At 37.0% G+C, this 25,861-nt stretch overlaps 1 protein-coding gene across 2 annotated transcripts in view; it reads right to left on the minus strand.

Moving 5' to 3' along the window:
• ccdc141.S (coiled-coil domain containing 141 S homeolog) overlaps positions 1-25,861 on the minus strand; it is a 77,507-nt gene that overhangs the window by 22,317 nt on the left and 29,329 nt on the right. For both annotated transcript variants that reach the window (XM_041578524.1, XM_018238897.2), the window contains exons 5-17: positions 24,108-24,361; positions 22,101-22,220; positions 19,437-19,631; positions 16,821-16,990; positions 10,981-11,122; positions 10,387-10,506; positions 8,667-8,858; positions 7,844-8,017; positions 6,122-6,298; positions 5,148-5,273; positions 3,990-4,178; positions 3,158-3,343; positions 900-1,049 (exon numbers count right to left, since the gene is read on the minus strand). In XM_041578524.1, the coding sequence (XP_041434458.1) occupies positions 900-1,049; positions 3,158-3,343; positions 3,990-4,178; positions 5,148-5,273; positions 6,122-6,298; positions 7,844-8,017; positions 8,667-8,858; positions 10,387-10,506; positions 10,981-11,122; positions 16,821-16,990; positions 19,437-19,631; positions 22,101-22,220; positions 24,108-24,361 (2,195 nt within the window). The remainder of the gene's footprint in view (positions 1-899; positions 1,050-3,157; positions 3,344-3,989; positions 4,179-5,147; positions 5,274-6,121; positions 6,299-7,843; positions 8,018-8,666; positions 8,859-10,386; positions 10,507-10,980; positions 11,123-16,820; positions 16,991-19,436; positions 19,632-22,100; positions 22,221-24,107; positions 24,362-25,861) is intronic.

A 25,861-nucleotide genomic window follows, 5' to 3' on the forward strand; every position in this document is an offset into this window, starting at 1 on the left:
ACAGTTAAAGAGTCAGTAACCCCTCCCCTCCAGAGCTGCTTTAGAAGGTGAACATTTTAACTTTACATTTCAATATTAGAAAAAACGTTCATAAATAGAAAATGGAAAGTAATTGCAAAAGGTCTTTATTTCTGGTGAACAATCTGAAACCAACTGAACTGAAAAAAGGATTTGAAGTCAATCAACCACTTTAATAACTGGAACCTACAGTTAACAGGAGTGACCTTTTTACTCCTTTTTCCTGATAAATTGTGGGGAGCTGCAGCCTTAGAAAAAATGTTATCTTGCCTCATGGTAGCAGCACCCCTTGAGGACAATCCCAGTGTAACCTGTGTTATATTGTTAGTGACCTGGGTCATATTTCTAGCTAATATTAGCCTTTATAATAGCCTTTCATAAGTAATGTTTAGGAACAAATATGGATATTCAAAATGCAGAATATTTGGACCTGACTGAATGCTTCACAAAATATGATCAACATATTTGAAAGGGTTATTATGGAAGATAGCTGATCCAGGAACTGGTCCGATTGCTATCTTGGAGTCAGGAAGGCAAATTGGAGAGTCTTCAGAAGGGGATTTTTTGCCTTCCTCTGGATCAACTAAGCATGTAAGGTAGGTTATACACAGACATAAAAGGTTGAACTTGATGGACATGTGCCTTTTCATCCTAAATTACTATGTTATTATGTTACAGAATTGCATATTCTTGAAACAAAAATATCAGTATTCCACATTGCATGGTATTAAAGGTTCTGATTTGGTCCAGCTGCAAAAAAGGCTGGGATTTGGCCAAATGTAAAAAAAACAAAATCTTGGATTCATTGCATTTACAGTTATTTTTAGCAGGTATCACACATTTGATACACTGATAAGTCATTCATAAACAATTTCAAATACCTCATTTATATCTTCTACAGTTGTGCCAAACTCTAGATGACTTAATAGCTTCTCTTCTTGTTTGTCCACAGTGGAATTCCAACATGTACTATCATGTTCCATTTTAGCAATCTGCTCTTGAAGTTCCATGACTGGAATGGTGATGTGCTTCTACATAAGGAGAGCAAGAAATAACATTAATTTGTTTACTCTAAAATGTATATATCTAAATATTATACAAAATATGCATCCCTGTAGGAATACCCCAAATATGCATTTTCTTGAAAGAAAAGCACAAAACACCAAAAAAACGTAGTATTTGTTTGTTCTCGGTCACTTTCAAGCGCGACTAATGCTGAATCACAAGTGAGCCCTAAACCCAAAGAAATTGAGATCATGAGTAGGCAATATCACCATGCATTTACAATTTAGGACGCTGATGTCCAACCAGTGGCTCGTGTTACTTTCAGATGTTGTTCTCAGTGAACTCAAAGTAGGTGCTCATTTTTGGAATACTGACTTGGAGGAAAGGTTTGGAAGCTTAAACACAATGAGGTAGATTCAGTAAAGGGAAGAATTGTCGCCAGCGACTGCTTTGCACACTTCGCCAGGTGAAACTTCACTACCAGTACGATAATTTACTTAAATGCGAAGTTGCGTCCTGTGTGCCAAGCGATGTTGACTTTTTGCTAGTGTTACTTCGGCAGTGCGAGTGTTTCAAAGGAAAATTATGCTAGTGATTGATTCTGCCTAGCGAAACTTCATTAGTCCTCTTACACTTTGGTAAATTTGAATAGGGCAGGTACATTAAAATCATATGGACGTCTTTATTGGAGATGTTGGTGCAAATGCTTGAAGTGGCCACTTTTTATTACAAATGTCCAAGCAACCTGAATAAAGACAAAAGAGATCCTTTAATGCCCTAACCATGAGTCCACCCTAAAATTAATGTTCCATGTCCCTCAAATGTCTAGGGAAAAATGTTAACCGAAAAAAAGTTTGCAGGCAATCCTGCTTAAAAAAAGAAATGTCGCCAGCATTTTTACAACTTTAATGCATTTCCGGCAGACAGGATATGATGTAACTGACATAAGATTGAGGAAGAGCTAGCTTCATTTTAGCAGTTTACCTGATTTGAGGTGATGAAGTCAACTGTGGCGAAAGAGGTAGCGTTCAGTAAAATTCGTACTTTACTGAATTTGCGGAGTAATGACCGTTCACAAGAGCGATAAGTCATCTGGCGATAGAGTGCAAATGAATGCTAGCGACGGTCCCGTTCGCTAGCCTACACCTGTTAGTAAATTGGCAATGTCCCCGCGGATGGGATTTCTGGCGAAATGCCACTAGCGTTAGCCACTTCGCCTTTTGGTAAATCTGCCCCAATATGTGTACTGGACCAAACAGACCCACCTGACTTCAGACCAAACAGACACACCTGCAGTCAGCCAGTCCACATAGCAATGACCAAATAACCAATTACAGTCCGTACTGAGTACCCCCTAGGAATTTTATTCATGAAAATGTTGCTCCTCAACTTTTTTTTTTATATTTAAATGTGGCTCAAGGGTAAACAAAAAAGTGTGGGACCCCTGGTCAAGGATGTCTCAGAGGAATTTGAGGGACTATACAATAAATTGTCAGTCATGGTCAAGCCTTACCTTTTGTGTGTTATGCAGAGCTGTGCAAACTTTGCATAAACTTTTTATTGATATTTGCTTTAATTTGATAGTTATATATAAAGAAAATAGGCCACAAGTGATGCTATGCCAGTTATCTGGATACTGGTCTATTAACTCACTAATGCATTCCTGAACAGATATTTCTCTTACAAGACTAGGAGGATGAAAGCGCTAACCAATCTAAAGCTGGCCATAGACGTTAAGATTTTTAAAAGATCTTTTCGTTATCACAAGACCAAGCTTATCTTAAATGATCATTTCCAGTGATATCATCTAGTTGAAGACAGGACAACTGTGGGTAGCTGCCTGCTTGGCCCTGCAAGAAATTGGACAATGGATACATTTCACTGTGAATGATGAAAATTTTCTAATTTGACTGACCTATTTTCTGACTGATATTGGACGAAAAATCGTTAGATGCACGATAGTTCAGTGCCCACTAACCTCACGATAATTTGATGGATTTGTCAGATCGCACTAAAATTGTTCTTCAGGGAGAGAGAAAATCTTAACGTCTATGGCCACCTTTTAATTTAGAGTGCTGGTATGCCTACGCTCCTATGAACTTTAAAGACTAATACAGTATGTGCTTTTACTTACAGAATGTTGTATTATAGATATGATTTCTCTTCCCAAGTTAACTACAAGCTTATACAAAGTTTGGAAATGAGTTTGCTGATCCTGCTTTTGATTGAGTCGGAGTTCATGATTGAGCTGGAGTTCATGATTGAGCTGGAGTTCATGTTCAGGCTGAAGTTTCTGTTCTGCTTTAACAAGGATTTCCAACTGTAATACATAAAAACAAAATGGAAAAAGAGATCTCTTAGTGACCTTTTGCACAATGTAACCTTTCAGAACTTTGGCTCCTAGTATTTCTTTGTTTCACAGCTGAAAAAGTAACACATCAATGAGTCCATCATTTTTATCATTAGTTGCTCTTCTCGTTCTTTTTTGGGTACTGGGGATCAATACTGCATATTCTAGATGGGGCCTTGTGAAATGGAGGATTTCCCTAAAAATGTGTATATATGGGCTGAGTTGTCTGTTGCACTAACCCATAAATATACTTTTGCATTCCTTATTCTGCCTGCAGCAGACTGATCAAATCCAATTGCTGATGGATTTCATTATACCTATTTTCACATTTCTACAAATACAATATTATTATTATGTATAAAGTGCCAACATATTCTACAGTGCTGTACAATAAATGTGTCTATACATCAAATATACAAATTTACATTAAAAAGGAGTCAATAATAGATACAAGAGGTAAAGCGAGCGCTGCCTAAAAAAGCTTACAGTGTTAAAGTATGTCACTTATACAGATGAGACTTACCAAAGGGTGTTTATCTAAAGAGCTTGCTGAATAATGTTTCGTAGAAGCTCTCTGGCAACTTGTGCATGCATAGGATAAGTCATTACTACTTACCTCTGTCTTGACTTGATAAAATGCAACCATCTTGATGAAAATATCTTCATATTCTGCAATGCTGTTCCTTACTTTCTGGTGAAGCTCAGCCAAGTCATTTATTTTGCCAGATTTTTCTGGCAATTGTGTGCCTTCCCGGGTAAGGAGATCAGATATCTTTATAGCATATTCAGCATCAGCATTGATATTCTGGTAAAATAGCCAAGCAGTGGATAGAATTACTACTCACAAACCCACAGTGGTGATTTTAAAGAAACGTTTTATTCATAGACTTAAAGCTGCAAGAGAAAGTATAAAAGCACATACAAAAAAATATACTCTGGAATACACAATAGAGGCCCTTAGGGCCCTTGAGACATGAAAATGTAAAAAAAAATGAAAACAAAATAATAAAAGAAAAAAAATATATTTATTTACATAAACATATATTTATTTTTTATATTTTTATTATTAAACCCACATATAAAATGTTCTTTAACATAAATATAGTAAATTCTCTGCTGTTCTATTCCATCTATATTATTATATTTATCATTTATTTATATAGTGCCAACATTTTCCACGGATATTGCAGATGATATATATCAGTCAGATCAGTCTTTGTATCAGTTAGGCTTACAATCATAGTCCCTGTAGTATAAATATATACTACTAGCTCTGATTTTGTCCTGGCAAGAAACTATGTTTCTTAATGCTTAGTGTGTCTCTAGCAGTGCTCTTTTAATCTTTTAATATTTTAAATATTTGCATACTGTTAAAGACACAATTACCAGTCGCAATGCTGGTCAATGCATTCCAGAAAAGACAACTGTGCCCCCAGTATGCTCAAGGACCCAGCCAGGAGCCACAAATCTTTTTTTCATATGGCAGCCTGAGTTACTGGTAGCTACTGAATTCAGAATATGTAATAAGATCTTACAGTAAGCACTGACTGGCACAGAAAGAAGAATAAAAAGCTTGCAGTAGTTTGACCTCCTTACTGGTTTCTAATCACCCTTTTCCTCTGTCACCTGTTTTTTTAGCTTAGAAGTCACAATAAGATTGGGATGAAAGAGTGAAAAGGGTGGCATTTGCAGAAATAGTCAGTCTGAAAACCTAACTGAGGGTTCAACATAAACTTACAATGGTAAAAAGGTAAATGTGATGATATTAACTCACCTGATACTTATTTTTAATCTGATTTAGTTTTTCTTGTGCATTTAGGATAGCTTGGAAGTTATTTCCCAAGCTCAGAGCATAAAATGGTTGTAGATCCTTCTCCAAGGCTTCTAATCCATCGGTAGCCTACCAAAGGAAAAAATGTGGCTTGTAACATTTATCTACTAATGAGAACATGTAATGGACAATGAAACCTACAAATCATTGGAACAACATTAGGGGATCATTGTAAATAACTGAAGAAACATTTTTGTAATTCAGTGTGCCACTTGTATCAGAACCAGAGAATCAAGAAAACAGCAGTCCTGCCATCTTGGCTGGGTCACTTCCCGAAATGAGTTGGAAGCCATAAAAAAATGCTGCCTATTTCTGCACAGGTCAGAACCATTTTATCTTTGTGAAAACAATGTAAATCAGGAAGAGATAGGGGAGTTAATCGGGCCCAGGCATAAACTTAGGTTTAGGGTTTAAGTTTAGGGATTGCATTTGGGTTGCAAGTGGGTTGGGATGAAGTTTGTGCGGGCAGCAGAGTTCATTTGGGGAGGGTGCTTGGGACGAAATAAGCCCCTGGAGGCAATATAATGAAGCATGCCTTTGGATAAGATTACATTTGCCTTTACATATTTTTTTTGATCTATTGAATACGTTTTTCTTTTGGTACAGTTTTGCTAAAGTCCCATTTCCAAAAGTGATGAATATTTCAAGAATTCACTCTAGAATTTGACATGCATTTGTTTCACCGTACAAAAAAAATCTTTTTGTTGGGGAAAAAAGGCAGGGAAAATGTGATTAATATAATTACTCCATGCATTTTTGTTGCATTTGGAAAGTGTGTAAATATTTGCTTGATGCGTGTATGTGCCTTTCTTTAGTGTACAATACAAATCAATGACATACACACATTTCTGAAATATCATGGAAATGTATGTATATTTATCTATATATCCCTGATCCCCTTGCACAAGACCACTTACTGACTGTAACTTGTCTTTAATTGTCCTCCATTGTTGCTTTGTGGCATTTGCTTGATTTAAGCGTTGCTGCCATATTAAACCAAGATTTGTGATCTCTGCTTTTTCCTTATTCAGATTATCAATAGTTCTTTCAATTGCTTGTGCATGTTTGTTGTTCAAGATTGTGTTGGTATTCATCTGCAAGAAATGTTCATCACATAAACCAGTTTTATTTGGTGCGATTTATCCTGTGTGTTTTTGCAGGCTATATTCACATGAAAATACCAATCTCTTGTTTTTTTTTTACACATTTGCCTAAATCTTTTGCTTGAAAATATTTTATTTGATTTTAATATTAAACAAATATAATCAGTATGACAGCAAATGTTATGCAGACGAAGAGAAAATATTATATTAGATACAATGGCATAACACTAAATACCCTTAAAGAAGACTAACAAGAACTTACTAAAATTAACTAAGCCAGTGGAGGTACATATAATAAAAGAAATAAAGAAAAACATCCATTCATAGACTAGAATGTCAGAAAGAACATCTTACAATTGAAGAAACCGCCTTATTTAATCAACAGTCTTGGAATTGCAAATTTCAGAATAAGGAGATCAAATCAGTCTAAAAGAATCTTTTGAATTATTCCCTTTGGATTTAGTTAATAAGGCTTCTTGCCAGCTAAGCTGATTCATATAAGAAATTGTGTCCGATAAAGAGGGGGGTTCTTTCTGTAACCAGGAATTAAATAAAGCTTTCTTAGAAGCAGCTAGAAAAAAAACTGTCAATAATTTATTTTCATGGGAAATAAAATTTGTCTTAGGGACTGAAGAAGACATTATATTATCTAAATGTAAGAAAGCGAAGCACAGAGACAATTTAATATTTATCTTCAATTTAAAATTCAGAAAACTAGTGACTTCCCTCCAAAATAGATCAATCTTTGGACAGGACCATAAATAATGGAAAAGTGACAAATTAGTCTTGTCACATATACGACAATATGAAATAGGGCTATTAGAGGATTTTTTTTTTACATAGCCTAGGTGGATAAGCTTATAGTGTTGTATCCTCCAACTTTCTGTGCCTAAATCTGAAAGGAGAAGGCACCCCCAAATGATTGTATTTACGAACAAAAAACCAATGGCACATCCGATGCTGTTAAACCAGTTGTGAGTTGTTTATTAGCTCATAATAGTGGCAACTCACAACTGGTTTAACATCATCGGATGTGCCATTGGTGTTTTGTTCGTGGAGACTATTTTTAGGCCCTTGGCAGTTTTGGGGCCATACACCTAGAGGCACCTGATACCAAACAGGTAACACTGGAAGCAGCACTCCATCCCTGTATTGTATTTACTTAATTGACACCCCAGGTCGCTGCTCATATCAACAGAAAACTGCACCGGCCTGGGGTTCTTCAAGCGAGCACCACAGAGCGATCCTCTTCCTGCAGTAGCGCAAAAATGAAAAAACTTTAATGAAAAAAACAGACAATTTAATTCTACTGTGCATGGGTCTGCCCCAGGATATTTGAAAAGAGAAGAAGTGAAGAAGACTATCGTTCCGTGGTGCTCGCTGGGAGAACCCTGTGCTGGTGCAGGTTTCTGCTAATAGGAGCACCGGACCGGGATGTAAGGTAAGTAAATACAATCACTTGGGGGGTGCCTAACTTTTGGCACCCCCAAGTGTAAATGACATTCCTTCTCTTTAAATAAAACAACTATTCCTTACCATTTTCATGATATTTAGGCAGTTCTGCCCCATATCTTGAACTGTGAAAATCTCTGTAAGGACAAACTGTAACTGTGCTTCTGCTGATTTCAGGACTGATGCTTTATCTGTCTCTGTGTCTTCTTCTGTACTGGATGTATACAGTTTTCTCAGACTCTGGATGGCAGATTTCAGCTAAAATAAATGTTAAAAATTGACTTATGTAAGCATATTATTGTAGAAGTATAAATATCAAACATTCCTATGTACATGATGTATTTATAGTACAGTATATAGAAGCTATTAGATGCAAGTGTAAAGATCGGGTAAAGATGAATTCTCTGTAAAATTAGAAAAACAGAAACAGTAGAAGTATTGTAAAAGAACAAGGAAAGTTACAAACAATGGGGGGGGGTAATTTGTTTACCTTTTGCCCCTGGCTGGTGAGCATCTTCTATAAAAATTGAATTGGCCCAGGGTAGTTTGCAGCATAATGGCACAATTTTATTGACCACATTCCATGCACAAGTACAGACTTAGCAGCAAGCATTCCTACAATGTGCATCTGTCTGTCCCACGCCTGAGCATGGAAGCAGAACAAAAATGGAACCACTGTGCTTCCAGTAAATTACGATTAATTTATTATAGAAAAGGTGCACTGTACTGGGGCAAAGGGTTAGTGGTTTGACTCACTGGGGGAGGGGGTGCCCGACATTATCAGTGTTTGTAGTATGACCAAATCCTTTGTAAATCAGGCCTTCCTTGTCTTCTATTGATCCTCTGCAGTTTGTTATGGAATCAATTGCAGATAAACTTTAATGCCCTGCATTTGTAAAATTTGTACCTCTGACGATGATTTTAAAAATGCTATGTATCCATTTAAACATTCCAGTTTTTCATCAATACTTTGATTCAAATCTTTTAAATGTTCTTCCAGTATATGAATGCGGCTGCTAAATTCTTCTGTGCCCGAAGGAACATGTTCAGCGACCTCTCTCGTGGTCTTGACAGCTGTTTCCATGTATTGCGATGCCTCCTATATAAAAAAATTGTTAAAAAAAAAAACAGCTTGCTATACAAATAAGCACCAAGGCTTAAAGATCAGATAAACGCCTGCATAAAGTAAGGAGTAAGGAGACTTCTGTGGGGCCCAGGAGGTAGATGAGTCCCAGTGTGACATTGACTGATAAGAAGTTTCAGTGCAGTTTTATGAAAAAATGTTTCATTTCCAAGGTTTAGGGGGAAGTTATAAAATTAAAGTCCCATAACTTCTAGTTAAACCACTGATAACAACAAATTGGAGTATTAACCCATGATAATTAATCAGCAATAAACTTTTAATGATCAACTACAATTAGGCTAATGAAAACAAAATTCTGATTAGTTGTTATGTATTCTATTGCAGAATAAAACTCCCCTGGTGACAGTGATAGCATACATTGTTCTACAACAGCTGGATGGAAATATGAAGGTTGTGCCTGCCTCTTCTAGGCTATAAGGGTAAGGTCACAATTGGCGATTTGGGGAGATTTAGTTGCCTTTGTATTCCGAAGTCGCCCGAAGTTTCCTTCGGGAGACTTCGGAATACGAAGCGACGCATGTGCTATGCCGCAGGCGACTTTTCATTTTAGCAGGCGCAAGACAGAGGTAAGGCATTTGGGAAGATTGGTCGCCACAAAGACGAGACGATTAGTCACCAGGCGACTAAATCTCCCCAAGTCGCCCAGTGTGACCTTACCCTAAAACTGCATAATAATTACAGGACAATACTAAATACAAACTAATTGAGTGAGTACATTTTCTGCTCCCTCTGGTGATTCACACATCATTGCTACAGCAGCTGCAGTGCACCCAGTTCATGAATTGTAAGGTGTTCATTGTATAGCTGAAAGCCCGTTCACATGAGCACCCATGTACTAAGTAGCCCCAGTGCCTTTGGATCAGCAGAGGATGTTCCCATTACTATTTTGTCATGCTGGTACCTCATCTGCATTTCTAAAACAAAATGTGTGATGTGTGTCTGTGTATAGACAGTTTTTTGTGTTTATTTTATATTCATGGACAAGTGACATGAAAGGATACAAAACTGTGTCCTTTAACACTTAAGGGACTGGTAAACAGGGATTGAGGATACAGCAGCTGGATGCTATGCATGGATTTATCACTGACCAACCCAGCATTGGGCCACACCTAGTGATCCAATTAATTAGCTAGCAGGTGTATTGATACAATTAGCCCCTCTTTTATAAAACCTATAATAAAACCAAAGTGGCTGTAGGAAAATGTTATTATAAGATGTAAATCCATTCAGTTCACACTTATGTGATACCATAGAAATCTCCCCAGACTTTGATCAAAATGTCACTGAAATTAAGTTTTTACTCCAAGGATGTTGAAACCAATTTTGAAGAATTTTCTAAAACTCCCATTTCCAATATAAAAAGAATACACAGCAACATTTTTGAAACTGAATATAAATTAATGGGATTTTATTAACGTTATACTGTGTCCTGGCAGCATACATTTTGCTCTCTGGCTGTTATTAGGTTCATGTAAAGAATTACCTTTGTTTGATTAGCCAACTCTATAAGTTTACTCAGGACTTCCTCACATTCAGCCAGACTCCATCCAGATTCACAGTATCTTTCCAGTTCTGCATTTATTCTCTGACCCCACAGTGACACCTACGTATTAAAAGGTTAATTAGCATGTACATGGTAATATCAAATTCACTCTGTTTATAAAACACCCTGTTGCTCAAAGCTGAGAAATGTACAGCTGCCTGTGCCACACAGCAAGCCAATTTGCCTTTAGTCAATTTTAATTTGCATGAAAAGTTTGATCCATTCAGCAACTATAGTTTCTAGAATATTTATGTATAGAAATAATTATTTTAATATTTTTTTATTTGACAAACTTTTGGGTACTTGATTATAATAATGGTGTATAATGCATTATTTAACCATGCAATGGAACGATTAGTTCCAGAACTGAAAATAATTGTCTTATGATACATTTTGGTAAACATGCAACCTGCAACCCCAATAGTGTATGATATTGGACTGTTCAAAATTGTTCTCTCTTAATATGCAGGAAGTTCAGAAAGTGAAAGTGTAAGGGTGAATTAGGCAGCAGGTTACGTAGACTGTATACTGTACCTTCTTAAAATGTTCCTGTAGTGACACAGCATTTTGTTGTTCCTTTAAGACTTGCTCATTCGGTGCAAGGATCTGGACCATTAGCTGATCTACTCGTTTCTGAAGGCACACGATCATTTCCTTAATTCCAGACATCCCAGAGCTAAATATGAACCAAACAGCTATTAGCACCTCTCCTACCTTGGATCAATGCCCAGCTGATAAATTATAGATGGAAATGGCTAATCTTTTATACCCAGAGTTCTTCAGACTAGCACTGCTGCTACATGCAAGGATGTAAAACAACAGCAGAAGAATTAAAAAAAGTTATAAAGTTTAAAGTGTTCCATTACTGGCGTTTTCCCAGGAAAATGATATTGCCAAACTCAAAGAAAGAAGGATCTCGTTGAATGTAACACCTAATCATTTACAAATGTTTTTAACAGAAGAATATGGTACTGGGAACCAAGGTATATTTTTCAGTGAAACTTTTTAATACACAGGTATGGTGTCACTTCCAGTTGATTAAAACCAGAGGTCTGCCATTTCATACATTATTGCATTATTATTAGTGATGGGCGAATCTGTGGGCAAAAAAAAATTGCAAAACGTCGCCGGCGTCTTGTTTTTGACGCCGGCATCCGTTTTTGGGTGCCGGCACACATTCACCAGCGAAAATGCACCAATGTCCATTGTTTTTGGACGCCGGTGAATTTTAACGGCGGTTTCGCAAATTTATTCTCCTGCAGCAAATCGCGGGAATTCACGGAAATTTTCCATAGGCAAAACATAACTGGCTATGATATATGTAGTACAGAATACAAAAGCGTTTTTTTTTTAATTATAGTTATTAAAAATGAATATTATCTTAAACATTCTCCTTTATTTGAGCTCCTAATAGTCCCTGCACATGCAAAGACAGGCTTCAGTTCCCTATCCGGTTAGCCTAGCTGCTGACTGTTCTTATCCTAAAGTTCAGTGCGCTGAGTGCTGCTCACTTGTCTGCACAGCCTGGGAATGGAGGCAGCAGGAAGCCTGAAACGCTACTTATTTCAGCACTATCTATATTTAAAAGAGTATAATTTAAAAGAGTATAATGCACTGGCACTCTTGTCCTTCAGACAATATGTCTCCTTTAACCATGAGAAAGTATGCTACCCTATAAGTTATAGCGATACACACTAACCAAAAGAGGTATTATTAGTGTTTGCCTGTATATAAAATGGATGCGCGCGCCATCTGAAGTCATCTTTTGGAGGACTTGCTGTGGATTGCTGTGAACTTCTGCCAGAAAAAAGCAGGACTTTTTTTGGCATTTATTGTCTTAAAAGATTTGTTTTTAAACAAATGGAATCTTGGAATCAGGAAAAGAACAGCAGAGTTTTATGTACAAGCTTCATGTCATGCCCTACACAGTGCAAACCCACAGCCCAAAATGATGTGCATAGAAAATAAAGGTTTTTTTTTTTGCTAGGTAAATAAAATGTGTCTTGTTTTAGTGGAACTTGTTTATTGCCTTATAAGCACTATAAACTAGATGAAAATGGAAACCCTTATTGAATGTAAGTAGATCAAACTGATGTTTCATCATGTTTCTCTGTTCAAAAACCTTTGGGAAGGACAAACAGTGGAGTACCTATATCTCAGAAAACAACCAAAAAGTCCAACAAATAGTTACATATATACTGTAGAACACAACAGGCCCATGAAATTGATCAGGTCCTAGAGCCCTTGATCCAATGATACCACATACTCCACTATCCATAAACCTTTAGCTTTCTTAATGTCTCTTACTGTCACACACAAACCATCTCCAGAATTGCTCCAATTCCTTTTGTCTCCAGCTATGATATGATGGCATTTATACCTAAAAGGTTGCACAAATGCGTACAGAAGGCAAAGTCTTGCAATGATTATATAAAAAATCCTTAAGAGATTCTCATTCTCAGATGGCCGCCTTGAAGTGACCACTACTGTTTCTTTGTTGTCTTGACGCACCCAGAACCCGTTAGGGCTTTCATGCAATTCCAGGATTAAATAGAACGTTGAAGCTAAAAGCTCTATTTTTATTTATATACAGATATAATTCCCTTTAGGTTTTTGCTCAAACATGTTTTTTTCCTGAGATAAAATTGATGTTCGATGTGGAAAGTGTGATCCATTCCATTAAGGAAGCATTTGATGCTGTACAGAAAATTGACCTATATGAGCACAGACGTTTTTAAACGTAAGTACACAAGAAAAAAACTTTTCAAATCTCAGCGCAGCCTGTTTATAACCTAGAATTCAAAGCGGCTAATGACAGCTTTTAGGAGCACTGTAGGACAAAACATTTCACTGTTCGGCAGAACAGCCAGTATATTTATTTCTGAATAAAGACAGGTCAACCAGGATCTGAGTAATTTTGTTGTATTTAGCTACTCTTTAAATCCATCATTACATCTAACACAAATGGAAATTGTCATTTACAGAATATAGCTATATTATATATATATATATATGTATATGAGTACAAAAAGTACAAAAAGAACACATGAAATGGTTGAATTTGCAAAAAAATTGTTAATTTAAAGGGAATGTCAACCCAAAAGATGTTTTGCCAAATCAAAGAAGCAATAATTCTACATAACTGTGCAATATACATGCATTACACATTGTCTATGGTCTAAGTTATTTTTTTATGTATTTCTATTGAATGCAGTGTTTGTCTGTCCCTTTCTATTCTCTACCCTGATGGCTCAGACTGTTGAAACAATGTAAGACAAGTAGTGATGGGCGAATTAGCGGCGTTTCACCGAAATATTAGTGAATTTCCTGCGAAAATTCGCAAAACTGCGTCTCGTTTTTTTTTATGCCGGCAGCCATTTTTGACGCTGCCGCCCGATTTTTTTGATGCCGGTGACAATTTTTTTTGGACGCCGGCGACAATTTTTTTTGGACGCCGGCGAATTTTCGTTTCGCAAATTTATTCTCTGGCGGCAAATCGCCGCGAATTTGCACCTGCCGAATAAATTGACCCATCACTAAAGACAAGGCAACTGATTAACAAACCTGTCTTTGCTGGGGACTAAAATGTTTGCAACATTGTTTAAAAAGTAACAAGAAGAAATTAAGTTAATGCTGTTTTCAATAGCAATAACTTTTACAAATAACTTTAAAAGTACTGAAAATATTTAATAAATGTATATTGGCAATTTTCTTAGAATTATGTTTTCTTTTATTAGGCTCATTTTTATTTTGGGGTTGACTTGCCCTTTAAAGGGAAAATATAGGGGCAGATTCACTATATTCGCGAAAAGTTGCCAGCGACTGCTTTGCACCCATTGGCGCACATTTGCTCAGATAACGCTAATTCAGTAAAATGCAGAGTTTTATCACAGGCACCGAACGCTAGCTACTTTTCGCTAGCATTACTTCGCCAATGCAAGCAATTCAAAGCGAAGATGCGCTAGCATTCATTTCTGCCTAGCACAAATTCACTAGAAGTCTTGAACTCAGTTTAATTTGCATACTGGAGGAAATTAAAAGTTGAATGGACTTCTTTATGTTATATGTTGCATCAAATACATTACAATTCCACTGTTAATTACACATGTCCAACCTTAATAAAGAAAATAGAGTTGTTATAATGCCCTACACATGAGCCCACTGTATAATTAATGTTCCATAAGTTGGAAAATGTATGGGTGAAACCGGTTACCCCAAAAAAAATTTTAAGGACTTTTGCAGGCTATCACTCTGAAAAATGGAAAAGACGCCAGTGTTTTTTGAACTTTGATGCTTTTCCACTCATAGAATATGATGTAATTATCAGTAGATTGGGGAAGATCTATGCACTCCAGTGCACTTCGCCTGGTTTGCGCTGGTGAAGGGAAGTCTGTGAATTTGCGGAGTACCGTCCATTCGCCAGAGCGAATTGTCGCCTGGCGATAGAGTGTGAATGATCGCTAGCTATCTCTTTCTCTACCGAATTGATGCCGGCGCCAAATAATAAATCGCCGATGTCCCTGCGGGTGGTAACGCTGGTAAATTGTCACCAACGTTTGACACTTTGCCCTTTCGTAAATCTGCCCCATAGTGTACTTTTCTTACTAGATACATGAACATATGCTGTTCTGCACAGAGATACTTTAGACTTTTAAGCTACAATATTTCCTTTTCAGTGATCAATACTAGTGATGGGTGAATTTTTTCTTGCGATTCGCCGCCGGCGAATAAATTCGCGAAACCGGCGCAAAAATTCCCCAGCAAAAATTTGCTGGTGTCCAAAAAAAAAGGACGCTGGCGAATTATGGAGGATGCAAGCAGTTACATTGGAATTCTGGGATAAAATACTGCATTGTGGTTATTAATCCAAAAACTGCAGTTTGCCCACCATTGGGGGAATGTAATGAAAATCATTGCTAAAAATAGCCTTTTTGCAAATGTTTAGCACTGCTCACAATGTAAAATCATTCACTGGCAAATATTTCATCGCTCAATATTGCTAAGCAAAAGTTAACGTTAACACTGCTATGGAGTTTTGTTAAATATTTTGCAAAATGTTATTACATACACTGCACATGTTCGCAAAAAAAAAATTTGTGTGAGGAAAAAAAAAATTTCAGCCTCTAACATTCGCAAACATTTGAAAATTCACTGTCTAGAAAATGCAGCTGGAAGGGACTCAGTGACTGCAATTTAATATACAGGCAATCAGTTTAGTCCTGCGATATGCATTTATTAGAAGTGTCCCTGAATTTTCAAATGAGTTGGTAGCCCTATAAGTAAATGCTCAATATCAAGATGATTACTGCCAAAATAGCAGTAGTTTTTACTAAACTACAACTCAAACAAAATAGTATGACAGCTGAGAACTCGGAGGAGGCTGGGTAATGTTGTTCAGGGACAGCTGCATAACCAGAAGTTGAAGACCTGTGATTTTTCAAGTTAACACTTGTGATGGGAGCAAATTGTGAGCATTCAATGGTTTACACTGACGTGCAATTAGAGTCTCTTTGTTTTATACAGTACACTTGGCCTTTGGTATTCAAATCTCTCTAGGACTGCCCCACGCTAGACATATAGGATGGCCACGGCAATGCAGATTTAATATATCAGGCAGTGCAGTTTGCAGCTCTGCAGCTGTTATTTAACTAACAACAATGAAATCCCTCCAGGAAGCCTTTGCTTGCTGCAGTGCAAAAACAGCTGGAGTTTCCCAGGAGTAATTATTATAATTGATAATTAAAATATATCTAACATTTGTTGCATAGAGTAATATGTCCTCTGCACTTGCTTGTAAATTACCCTTATGGGTCATTTAGGAAACTGTGTCTTAGTATCCGCTACATGCATGTAGGTAATTTAAGGATTATATGGTACTTTGACGAAACAGTAGTAGTAAAGTTTTGTAACAAAATGTATGGTTACTACACAATATCCCCCAGCCCCCTAAACCCTAGTAATCTCCATTATGGTATAGTTAACTGTCAGCAACTGCACAGAGGAGTAGAACTTTTGTTATAAAATATAGAGCAACTAACACTAGTGATGGGCGAATTTATTCGCCAGGCGCAAATTTGCGGCAAATTTGCACAATTTGCCACCGGTGAATAAATTCGCCCCACAAAACGCCCCATAAATTCGCTGGCGTCCGTTAGTGCAAATTTTTGCGCCGTTTAGCAATTTTTTCACAGTTTTGCAAATTTCACGGGAAATTTGCAAATTTTTCAGTGACGCGAAACGGCGCAAATTCGCCCATCACTAACTAACACCCCCTATGTATGCTATAGACCTAAGTGTACAGAAATTCATCCTACACATATTCAGTAACTATCATGAAGCATTGCTCATGGACTAGAACAATATCAATCACTTACCCACTGAAAGACTTTGAGAGCAGAGCCTTTCCCTTCTGGAAGGGATCGGTGATACAGTCTCTAATTTCTGCTTCAGCTTCTCTCTGCTTTTCTGCTAATTGCGGCATGCTCAGATCTTGTATATTATTTTCTTTTAAGTAGGTTTCAATACTCCCTAGTTTGTCTAATGCCTAGAAAATATAAAGAGTGTATATAAAAATATAAGGAGGTGAAATAAAAAATGTAAATAGGTTATTTAATATTTTAGCAAGTGTCAACCCTTTAGGCTGGCTCTGAAGGGGATATCGTTACAAATATCTAGATTAGGGATAAGCAAATTTTTTTTTCCGTTTCGCCATCTGTGAATATTTTTGTGAAACTACTGCAAATTTTTTCGCTGCAACAAAAAAGTTTCCAAGACAAGAATGTCGTTGAGACAAAAAAAAAATGATTGACTTTATTGCATTTGGAGTGAGAAAAAAAAGTAGTGCATGTAAAAAAAAGTTTGTCATCTATTGACTTAAATGCGTTTCGCAAATTCTTTGGTGAAGAAAAATGTCACAGATTCGCAAGTGACCATAGAGGGGAAGTCCTAAGACCAGAGACTTTATATAATGGTGCTGGAACAAATTAACTTCCTTTTTGGCCTTACAAGCATCTGATGGCAGCACAATACATTAGTGTTTCATCTCATTTTTTTAGAAGCAACAAGCTGCATTTTTTTGCACTTGACACATGTTAAGAAAAAAAACTTAGCTGTGTTCACATTAAAAAAATGCCAGTGTCTAAAAAAAAAAAAATTCCAGGAAGAGAATGATAAGAATATTTAAACTATAACAGAAGAGTGACATCTGCTGGTCAGCCTTAAGAATACTATAATTGCTTTTCAGCTCATTTTATTTGTTGTAAAAATGAACAGCAAGGTCACTTGCTACTGGCAACCCCACTGGCAGTGTATTTGTTTGTGACTTTACCACTGGAGTAATATAGAGCATACCTCCCAACATTTTGGAAATAGAAAGAGGGACAAAAAGGTTTGCTAAGCAGGTAATGAAAGTTTGAACACATTTCTGAGTTATTACAGTTTTGCTAATGAGGGTGAATTGCCCTTTAAGCTGCAAGTCACAGTTTCCCCAAGAGACCTGCTTATCTTAAATTGTTACAATTGCTTCTTCGCTTATCTTAAAGGGGAACTCCACAAAAACATAACTTGAGCTTTTTGAAAAGTAAACATAATTACAAGCAACTTTGCAATATACATCAATTAAAACATATGCAGACTTTTCATGATTTTTAAAGGTTTCTGACAGTTCTCTAAGCCTAGCCCCCTGCTCTATTGCTGATTTTTCTGACTACTTTGCTGAGCTGGCTGACTACTGTTACTTTGTATCAGCAGCCAGCTGTCCTCAGCCTGCATCCTCCAAACCCCACAATTCCGTGCACTCGTGATTTCAATAAGGAATGGAACATCCCAGTGCAATGCATTGTGGGTTATATAGTTCCTGCATGCTGTCTGTAAGCTGTGGAGAGGTTGTTACAATTTATAACATCAGTGTTTAGTCTCTCCTTCCCAGCCAGGATTTCAAATGATGCAGAAAGAGAAGAACTGTTAACCAGCTGGATTGCAGCATAGAAAATGGCATTTATTCATACTTTTTGAAGAAAGTAGGTAACTATGATGGGTATATTAGGGGTTTCTCTGTTATGTGGGCCTCTTTTTCAAATTTTGGTTTGGAAGCTGAAATTCCCCTCTAAATTGTTACAAAAGTATCTACTGTAAGTGCACCTGGTGCCTGTTCTGGACTCTCTGGCAGAAGCCAATTAAGTTTCAGAAACTTTGTATCTTTTTCTGTCTCTTTAGTGAAGGAGATCAAAGAGAAACTCGGGACATTTCAGTAACAAATGGATTGAGCTGTTAAAATCGGGACAGTTGGGAGGTATGATATAGAGGGCGCTGTGTCTGTTCTGCTTTGTCTCTCACTCTCCTTCTTGTACAGCAGAGTTGCACCCTGATGTTTGGTGTGTTAAGTTAGATGTTCCTTGCTGAATAAACATGCATACAGTTGCCACCTGTTTCTGGGGTCTTAGTACCATATGCAGAACACTGAAAGGCGGTACAGTGAACACAACACCCACTGCCACCTTAAGGGCCCACTACCCAAGCTGTGGAGGACCTGCCAATGGAAAGGCCCCTTTGAATATGCCTATTCCTGAGCCAGACAGAGATGAGAGTCTCAGGAGTGTGAACTATAGGAAGGTATCATGTATTGTTAGGTGGTGTTAACAAGTTTGTCTTGCTGCTGTTTTTGCTGATATGGTGACAAGTGGAGGGCTGGTGACAAGATGTAGCCTATTTACAGTATTATTTAACTCAATACACAATTTGCTTATTTCTAAAAGGAATATGGGGGTCAAAATGTCATATGTTAACATCTAACAGCTAAAAAGGAACAAAAAGAAAGAAACAGGAAAAAATGTTGGAGGAAACATATACATATATCAAAAAAAAAATCTTTTTTTTAGCATTCCTGAATAACAGAGGAATGTAGCATTATGTATTATTAGCCACCTCACATCCATTAAGCAGAGCCATTTGCACTGAATTTTAGAACAATTTTCTCTATTCTGTTTGCTCACCTTGTTAACACTTCTAAAAAATGCGTTGGCTTCCTGTAAGTCGCCCAGCCTTTGATCCATCAGTTCCCAGAACTCAGCATGAAGCTTCTTTAGTTTTTCATTTAAATCTTCTGGGGTACCATTTTCTTCGCAACCATCTAAAGTTACTATCCCACTGGCTTCAGTTTTTAACTTGTCAATTGCTAATGTCCATTGCTGAAAGAGAGAATTCTGGCTTGAATAAAGTAACAAAGCACTTCAAACCAGACGTTCTGTATAAAATAAAAGTCTTATTATGGCAGAAGGAGAGACCACAAGGAAACATTTAGAAAATATTACACTGAGTTTATAGGAAAATGACAAACCATTAGTGATGGGAGAATAAATTTGTGTCAAATTCCCGCGTTTTGCCGCCGCCGAATAAATTTGTGAAACTCCAAAGAAAATTCGCCAGTGAAAATTCGTCTGCGTCAAAAATTTTTGGACACGCGTCCAAAAAGTGGCTCAACACTATATGTACGCTCATTGACGTTAATGCCGGCGACAAAATTGATGCGAGCGACTTTTCGGTCACACATCCAAAATTGACTCGGGTGTCAATTTTCGAGTTCCAGCAAATTTTTCGCTGTTTTGCGAATTTCACGAATTTTTTGCCGAAACAGGAGAAATTCGCCCATCACTACGAATCATACATGTAATTGAAGCAGTATTTATCTTGCTGTGTGTTCTTCATTCGAATAGAAATGTATCATATGGTATCTTGCATGTAGTGCAGTTTAATAAAGCTGCCCATTTGCTTCCCTGGTCTGGCCAATCCGAAGCATCCAGTTCATTACAGGTATAGGACCTGTTATCCAAAATGCTCTGGACCTGGCCGTTTCTAGATAATCGATCTTTCAGTAATTTGGATCTTCATATCTTAAGTGTACTAGAAAATTGTGCAAACATTAAATAAACCCAATGGGCTTGTTTTGCTTCCAATAAGGATTAATTATATCTTAGTTTGGATCAAGTACAAGGTCTGTGGGAAGATGGCCTTTCCATAATTTGTAGCTTTCTGGATAAAAGATCCCTAACCTATATTTAATTTTTTTTAGGGACTAAGTTTCAGTATATTATTTTATATTATTATTATTTTGTATTATGCTTTACCTCCAGCCTGACAACAAACTAAACCATATCTAGGATTATTTATAAATAAAATAGACAGCATCCTTTTACTTAGGGGCAGATTTATTATGTGGTATAAAAACGGCGGGATAATTGACCACACATTGCTAATTTGCTAGGCTTCGCCGTGCAAGACAAGGCATCATTTTTAGGTGTTTTTTCTTCGAGTGACTTCTAACGGAAGCAATATAAAATAATGGTGGCAAATCCGGCAACAATAAACTCGTGGTTTATTTTATACAGCTTTTTACACTGTTTTTTTTAGCAAATTTCATTTTACACAGCATAATAAAGATGCCCCTTAGTGTCAGACACAGATAGTACTCTGTTTTCTTTGAAGCTTTACAAAGATAGTTTCCCAGTTACAATCAATTTAAGGACTTTAGGAACATGCAGTATAACAAGTGGCCACAGCATGGCGCTAACACTATATTGTGACAAAAATCAGAATATCTATTAAACACTTATCAAACTGAGTATGTCTTGTTATTAGCCAGCGGTCGTCTGTGAGCTTTGCTTCAAGCAACACCTAATATTGATGTAATATTTACACAAATTGTGTGGTATTCAAAAGAGCTGCTGAGGGCCTGTTGGGGTCCAGATTTTGCCTGTACAATACCAAAGTACACAAAATCTGCAATATTATGTAACATTTATGTTTTCAAAATAGCTGCCTTTTTTTCGTATATAAAAAAGTATTTCCAGATATATAATTTCTGATATACGCATAAAGCACAGTAAGTTGTCTGCGGGTAAAATGCTCAGTTACGGCCTTATAATAGGAAACCCAGCAGGAAGTCTACATATTTTTTAGGGAATGATCCAAAAGAAAATAGGCATAACATGAACTATAATGTAGGACAGTTATATGAAAATTCCCTCGAATTCACTTCGACCCTAAGGGAATACAATGGTCCTTTTGAGGGTATAAAGTAACTTGATGACAAGGTTCAAATATTATAAAGAAAAACCTCAATTCTTTCCCTGACTCAATTTTTAGTTAAGCCATATAATAATAAATCCATTTAGATAACATAGTGTTTTAGTTATAAATTTGCTGAGCTACTATACAAGTTGTATAAATTGAACTTAGGTCATATTTCATAGACTTGTACCTCTCTAACTTGAAATAGGCAATTTCAGTGTCCTACAGCCTAATCCTCCTCAGACTATCAGGCTCTGACTTCTATAAAATGTGGAGAGAATGGGGAGACCAACATACACATTTAAAGGCAAAAGAACATTGGTAAAAGATTGGTGGAAGGTGATAATGGCACATGGCAGTTCTTCTTAGATTGACGGGTATCAGTATTGATCTAAGTTAGGAACATGGAGCCTTCAGTAGATGTAGAACTACAGCTTCCAACTTCCCATGATTAGCTGAGCTGGCAGAGCAAGAAATGGCATTATTTCAATAATATGTTGACTCTTAAACTAAACACTACAGGACAGATATGGCTCAGCTGCCGTTGATATGTTGATGTCTGTATACCCTGAATCCAACTTATTTCTTACCTTGGCGTCAACAACAAACTGGCTGTGCTTGTGAATATGCTCCTCATTTTCTGTTAGTGATGCACCAAGCTGCCCATTCTTTAAATACAGGTCTATGTGTTTCTTCAGCCAACAAGTTACCTAATCCAAATGGATACAAGTAATTAGAAAATAAATATGCAAAGCCAGTGCTTTGTGACCAATACATGGGGTAGGATACAAGATGCACAGCACCGTTGGTATAGTCCTTTAATAGAAAGGCTATAGCTCTGATCAAGCACTGAATTTAGGATTTGTTTTTCCCAGGCAGGAACTCAGCATATCTTTCTACTGTATTAATTTTGATGAAAAGGCCCATTTAACAAAGCAGAATAGTTTGATATCACAGTTGCCTCAATATTTAATATTTGGCAGGAAAATGCAGGAATCATGTACTTGCAATAGCAGTGTTCATTCATTTGCAGCTGGACTACAATTTCCAGCATTCTTCATTAAGAAGAGCTTAATCTGATTGATGGGGGCGGCGACCCAGCAATCTCAGAGATGCATTCTTAAAGCAACACTGTACAATAAAACATTTCCATGTTCTGGAAGGCCAGAATCCCAACTGATGCAAGATAAACTTCTATAGAGAACACCTTCTACTTTGTATACACTGGACTCTTTTTTGCTGTATTCGTATAGTTGTCAAAGAATGCATAAAGCAGTGTTTGTCCCTGTGTACCTAGCTGACACTATCCACTCATTTGAAGTTTGGTTGTAGTGTATTATTAACAAATAAGAACTGCATGATTATCTGAATATGTTAGATAACAGTAACATAACTGACAGAGTGTTATACCATCTATATTTAAATTTTGGTTGCCTACTTTGAAGAGCTTGGGTGTGATAAAGATTCAGGTTAAGCAAAGTTTTCCTTGAATTTTTGACCCAGCCAGAGTTATGTTTTAGGATTGCATGCAGAGCAATATTTGAATTCAAAAGAGGAAATAAACTCCATTCTGCTCAATCTTTTTGGGGTAGGGGCTACACTTTATTTGTGAGACATCCATCAAGAAGCTCTCAGCTGTTTTTGAACTATAGTTCCTTGCACCCATTTACAACCAAAGGCTGTGAGAGAATGCCGAGAGTTGTAGATCAATAGCAGCTAAAACCTACAAGCTGGATTATAAATAACTGATCCTGCGCAGGTATTTTTGCCCAGTTCTCTGCCACTGCTAAAGGCAGCTATGGTTGTTGGGTAGTATGTATAGACCCTAAGCCACCATCACATTTAATCTCAGTTAAAAATCTATTAAAACCAGTAAAATAAGATTTTATTTAGCTGATTTTATTTAAGTTTTGTGGAGCAGTTTGGTGGCAACTAACCTGTCGCTAGTCTGTCCTTGAGTCTCTCTCTGTGCTAAAAGAGGATACTGGAGATAAACCTGAAGCCAATATTTTTTTCCCCTTTAATCTGTGAAGAAGGGGTCAATTGCACAATTAACATACAGACATGGCAGAGATTATTGAAGGCAATAGATATGGGCACAACAGTCATTATGCTCCTGCTAGTGCCAGACATTATTTTAAAACATGGTAACGTGGATTTGTGTGAAGTTTTTTTCTGTAAGCACAATGAACCTCAAAGCGAGAGAAATATCATAATAAGAATTGTACAAGAAAATAAGGAGCAGTAATGAAATGGTTAAGTGCATGTTGTCCTGTGCAAATAGCATGTGATATGTTTGTTTGTATCAATATTGTACTTGAGTAGAAGAAAACACACCACTCTCACGTGTGATCAGCTTGCTAACATTCAATATACTGTATGCTATATGAATTGTTGGGCATGCGCACACTGGAAGCAGATGGCAACTATTTCAAGATCTTTTAATAACCGCCATGCAGGGAAGTGATAAAAAGCACAGATGGAAAAGCAGCATTGCCAGTCTTTTTCACACCAAACAACACATTTTGTTTTGACACCAACCTTACAGGCCTGATCTAACAAAGCAGGTGCTCACAACATCGACTTCTTTTATTTACCTTATCCTCTTTCTGGTGCCACTGAATAACTTGCAAAACCTTCTCCAGTCTTGCTCGCTTTTGCCTCAGTTGCTTATCCAGCTGCCTTCTCCTGTCCTGTAGTGATTCCAGGAGGCCTTCAATCTTCCTGCAGCTGTTTCTGGCCTGTCGAATCATGTCAGAGTTTGCAATTGACTGGTTCAACTTGAACTGCTCTATGAATTCAGTCAATTCATGGCTTTTATTCAGTACAGCCAGTGACCTTTCTAGAAGACCTAAAACAAACATATTTATGACATTAATAATTTATAAACTTGACAACAAGTACCAGCAACCACAGATATGGCTAACCTTGATTCTTAGAGGCAAACAAATGAGAAATAATGTTTTTCAAAACTCTGTTTTTATAAACTGAAAAGTTTCATTAGAAAGCCCTAAGGCCATGTGTATTCTTGTTTTAGTTCCATTTGAGATACTTTTAAGCATTTCCTTAAACTCTTTTGTCTAATTAATCCCCCATCAGAAAAATATGGAAGAAGAAGGGGCACATTCACTTAGTTCGAGTGAAGGAATAGAATAAAAAAAACTTTGAATTTTATATTTTTTTTTGGCTACTTCGACCTTTGACTACAACTTCGACTTCGAATCGAACGATTCGAACTAAGAATCGTTCGAATATTCAACCATTCGATAGTCAAAGTACTGTCTCTTTAAAAAAAACTTCGACCCCCTACTTCGCCACCTAAAACCTACCGAGGTCCCCATAGGCTTTCTAACAATTTTTTGGTTGAAGAAAAATCGTTCGATCGATCAAACTATTTAGATCTTTCGAAGGATTTACATTCGGCAGTTGAATATCGAGGGTTAATTAACCCTCGATATTCGACCATATGTAAATCTGCCCGAGGTGTCCAAGAAAGGCTAAACAAATGAATTACGGTATTGTAGCGGAAGAGATGCTTCAGGGGTGATATATAATATATATATATATATACTGTATATTTAAAGGGGAGGCTTCTAGAAAACATTCTGTTGGTCTGATTACTAATAAATGGTCCCACAAAACCCAATGGCATCCCTTAAGATAGAAAGAACTTTTCATATATGGAAATAGAAAGGGCACATTTAACCAAACTTCATGTTTATTACTATGCAGCACTACTGACATTAGTGGGTGCCCTCTACAGCAAACTAGATATTTCCTAGGCACATAGGTTTCAATGGCAGATGCAATAGTTAGCAGATAATAGCAGATTTACTGTAAATACTTTCAGATGAGGGGTACTGATTCAGGGCTAATCAGCTGTAGATTTGGAGTCATGGTGGGATTTTTTCACCATCACCATTTGAGGCAATGGAGATTGCCTCAAAATAAGTTTTTTTTCTCTTTTTCTTTCTGAAGTAGGACTCAAGTATCCAAACTGTGGAACTCCCCCTGAGATTGGCATAGGGTAGTCTATTTGAATGCAACAGGATACAGTAGGGAGATAATGTTCTCCTGTGTTTTTGCCTTCCTGCAACACCAAAATTGTGGCCACAAACAATAACTCTCCCATAATATACTCTACCACCATCAAATTAGAGAAATAAATATATCCAAACCATGGTGTTTTGGAATGCAATGGGGCACAGTGTGTAAAATATTTTTTAAATACTTTAGCTTTCCTTAAAACCAATTTTAGACTATAAAGATAAGCATGTAAGAAAGTAAAAAGCACTGAATTCTTTGGACTAGCTTCTGAACAGGAATTGTTGGGCATGATGGATATGGATCA

Source organism: Xenopus laevis, chromosome 9_10S (genome assembly GCF_017654675.1).
Source record: "Xenopus laevis strain J_2021 chromosome 9_10S, Xenopus_laevis_v10.1, whole genome shotgun sequence".
Classification (NCBI taxonomy): domain Eukaryota; kingdom Metazoa; phylum Chordata; class Amphibia; order Anura; family Pipidae; genus Xenopus; species Xenopus laevis.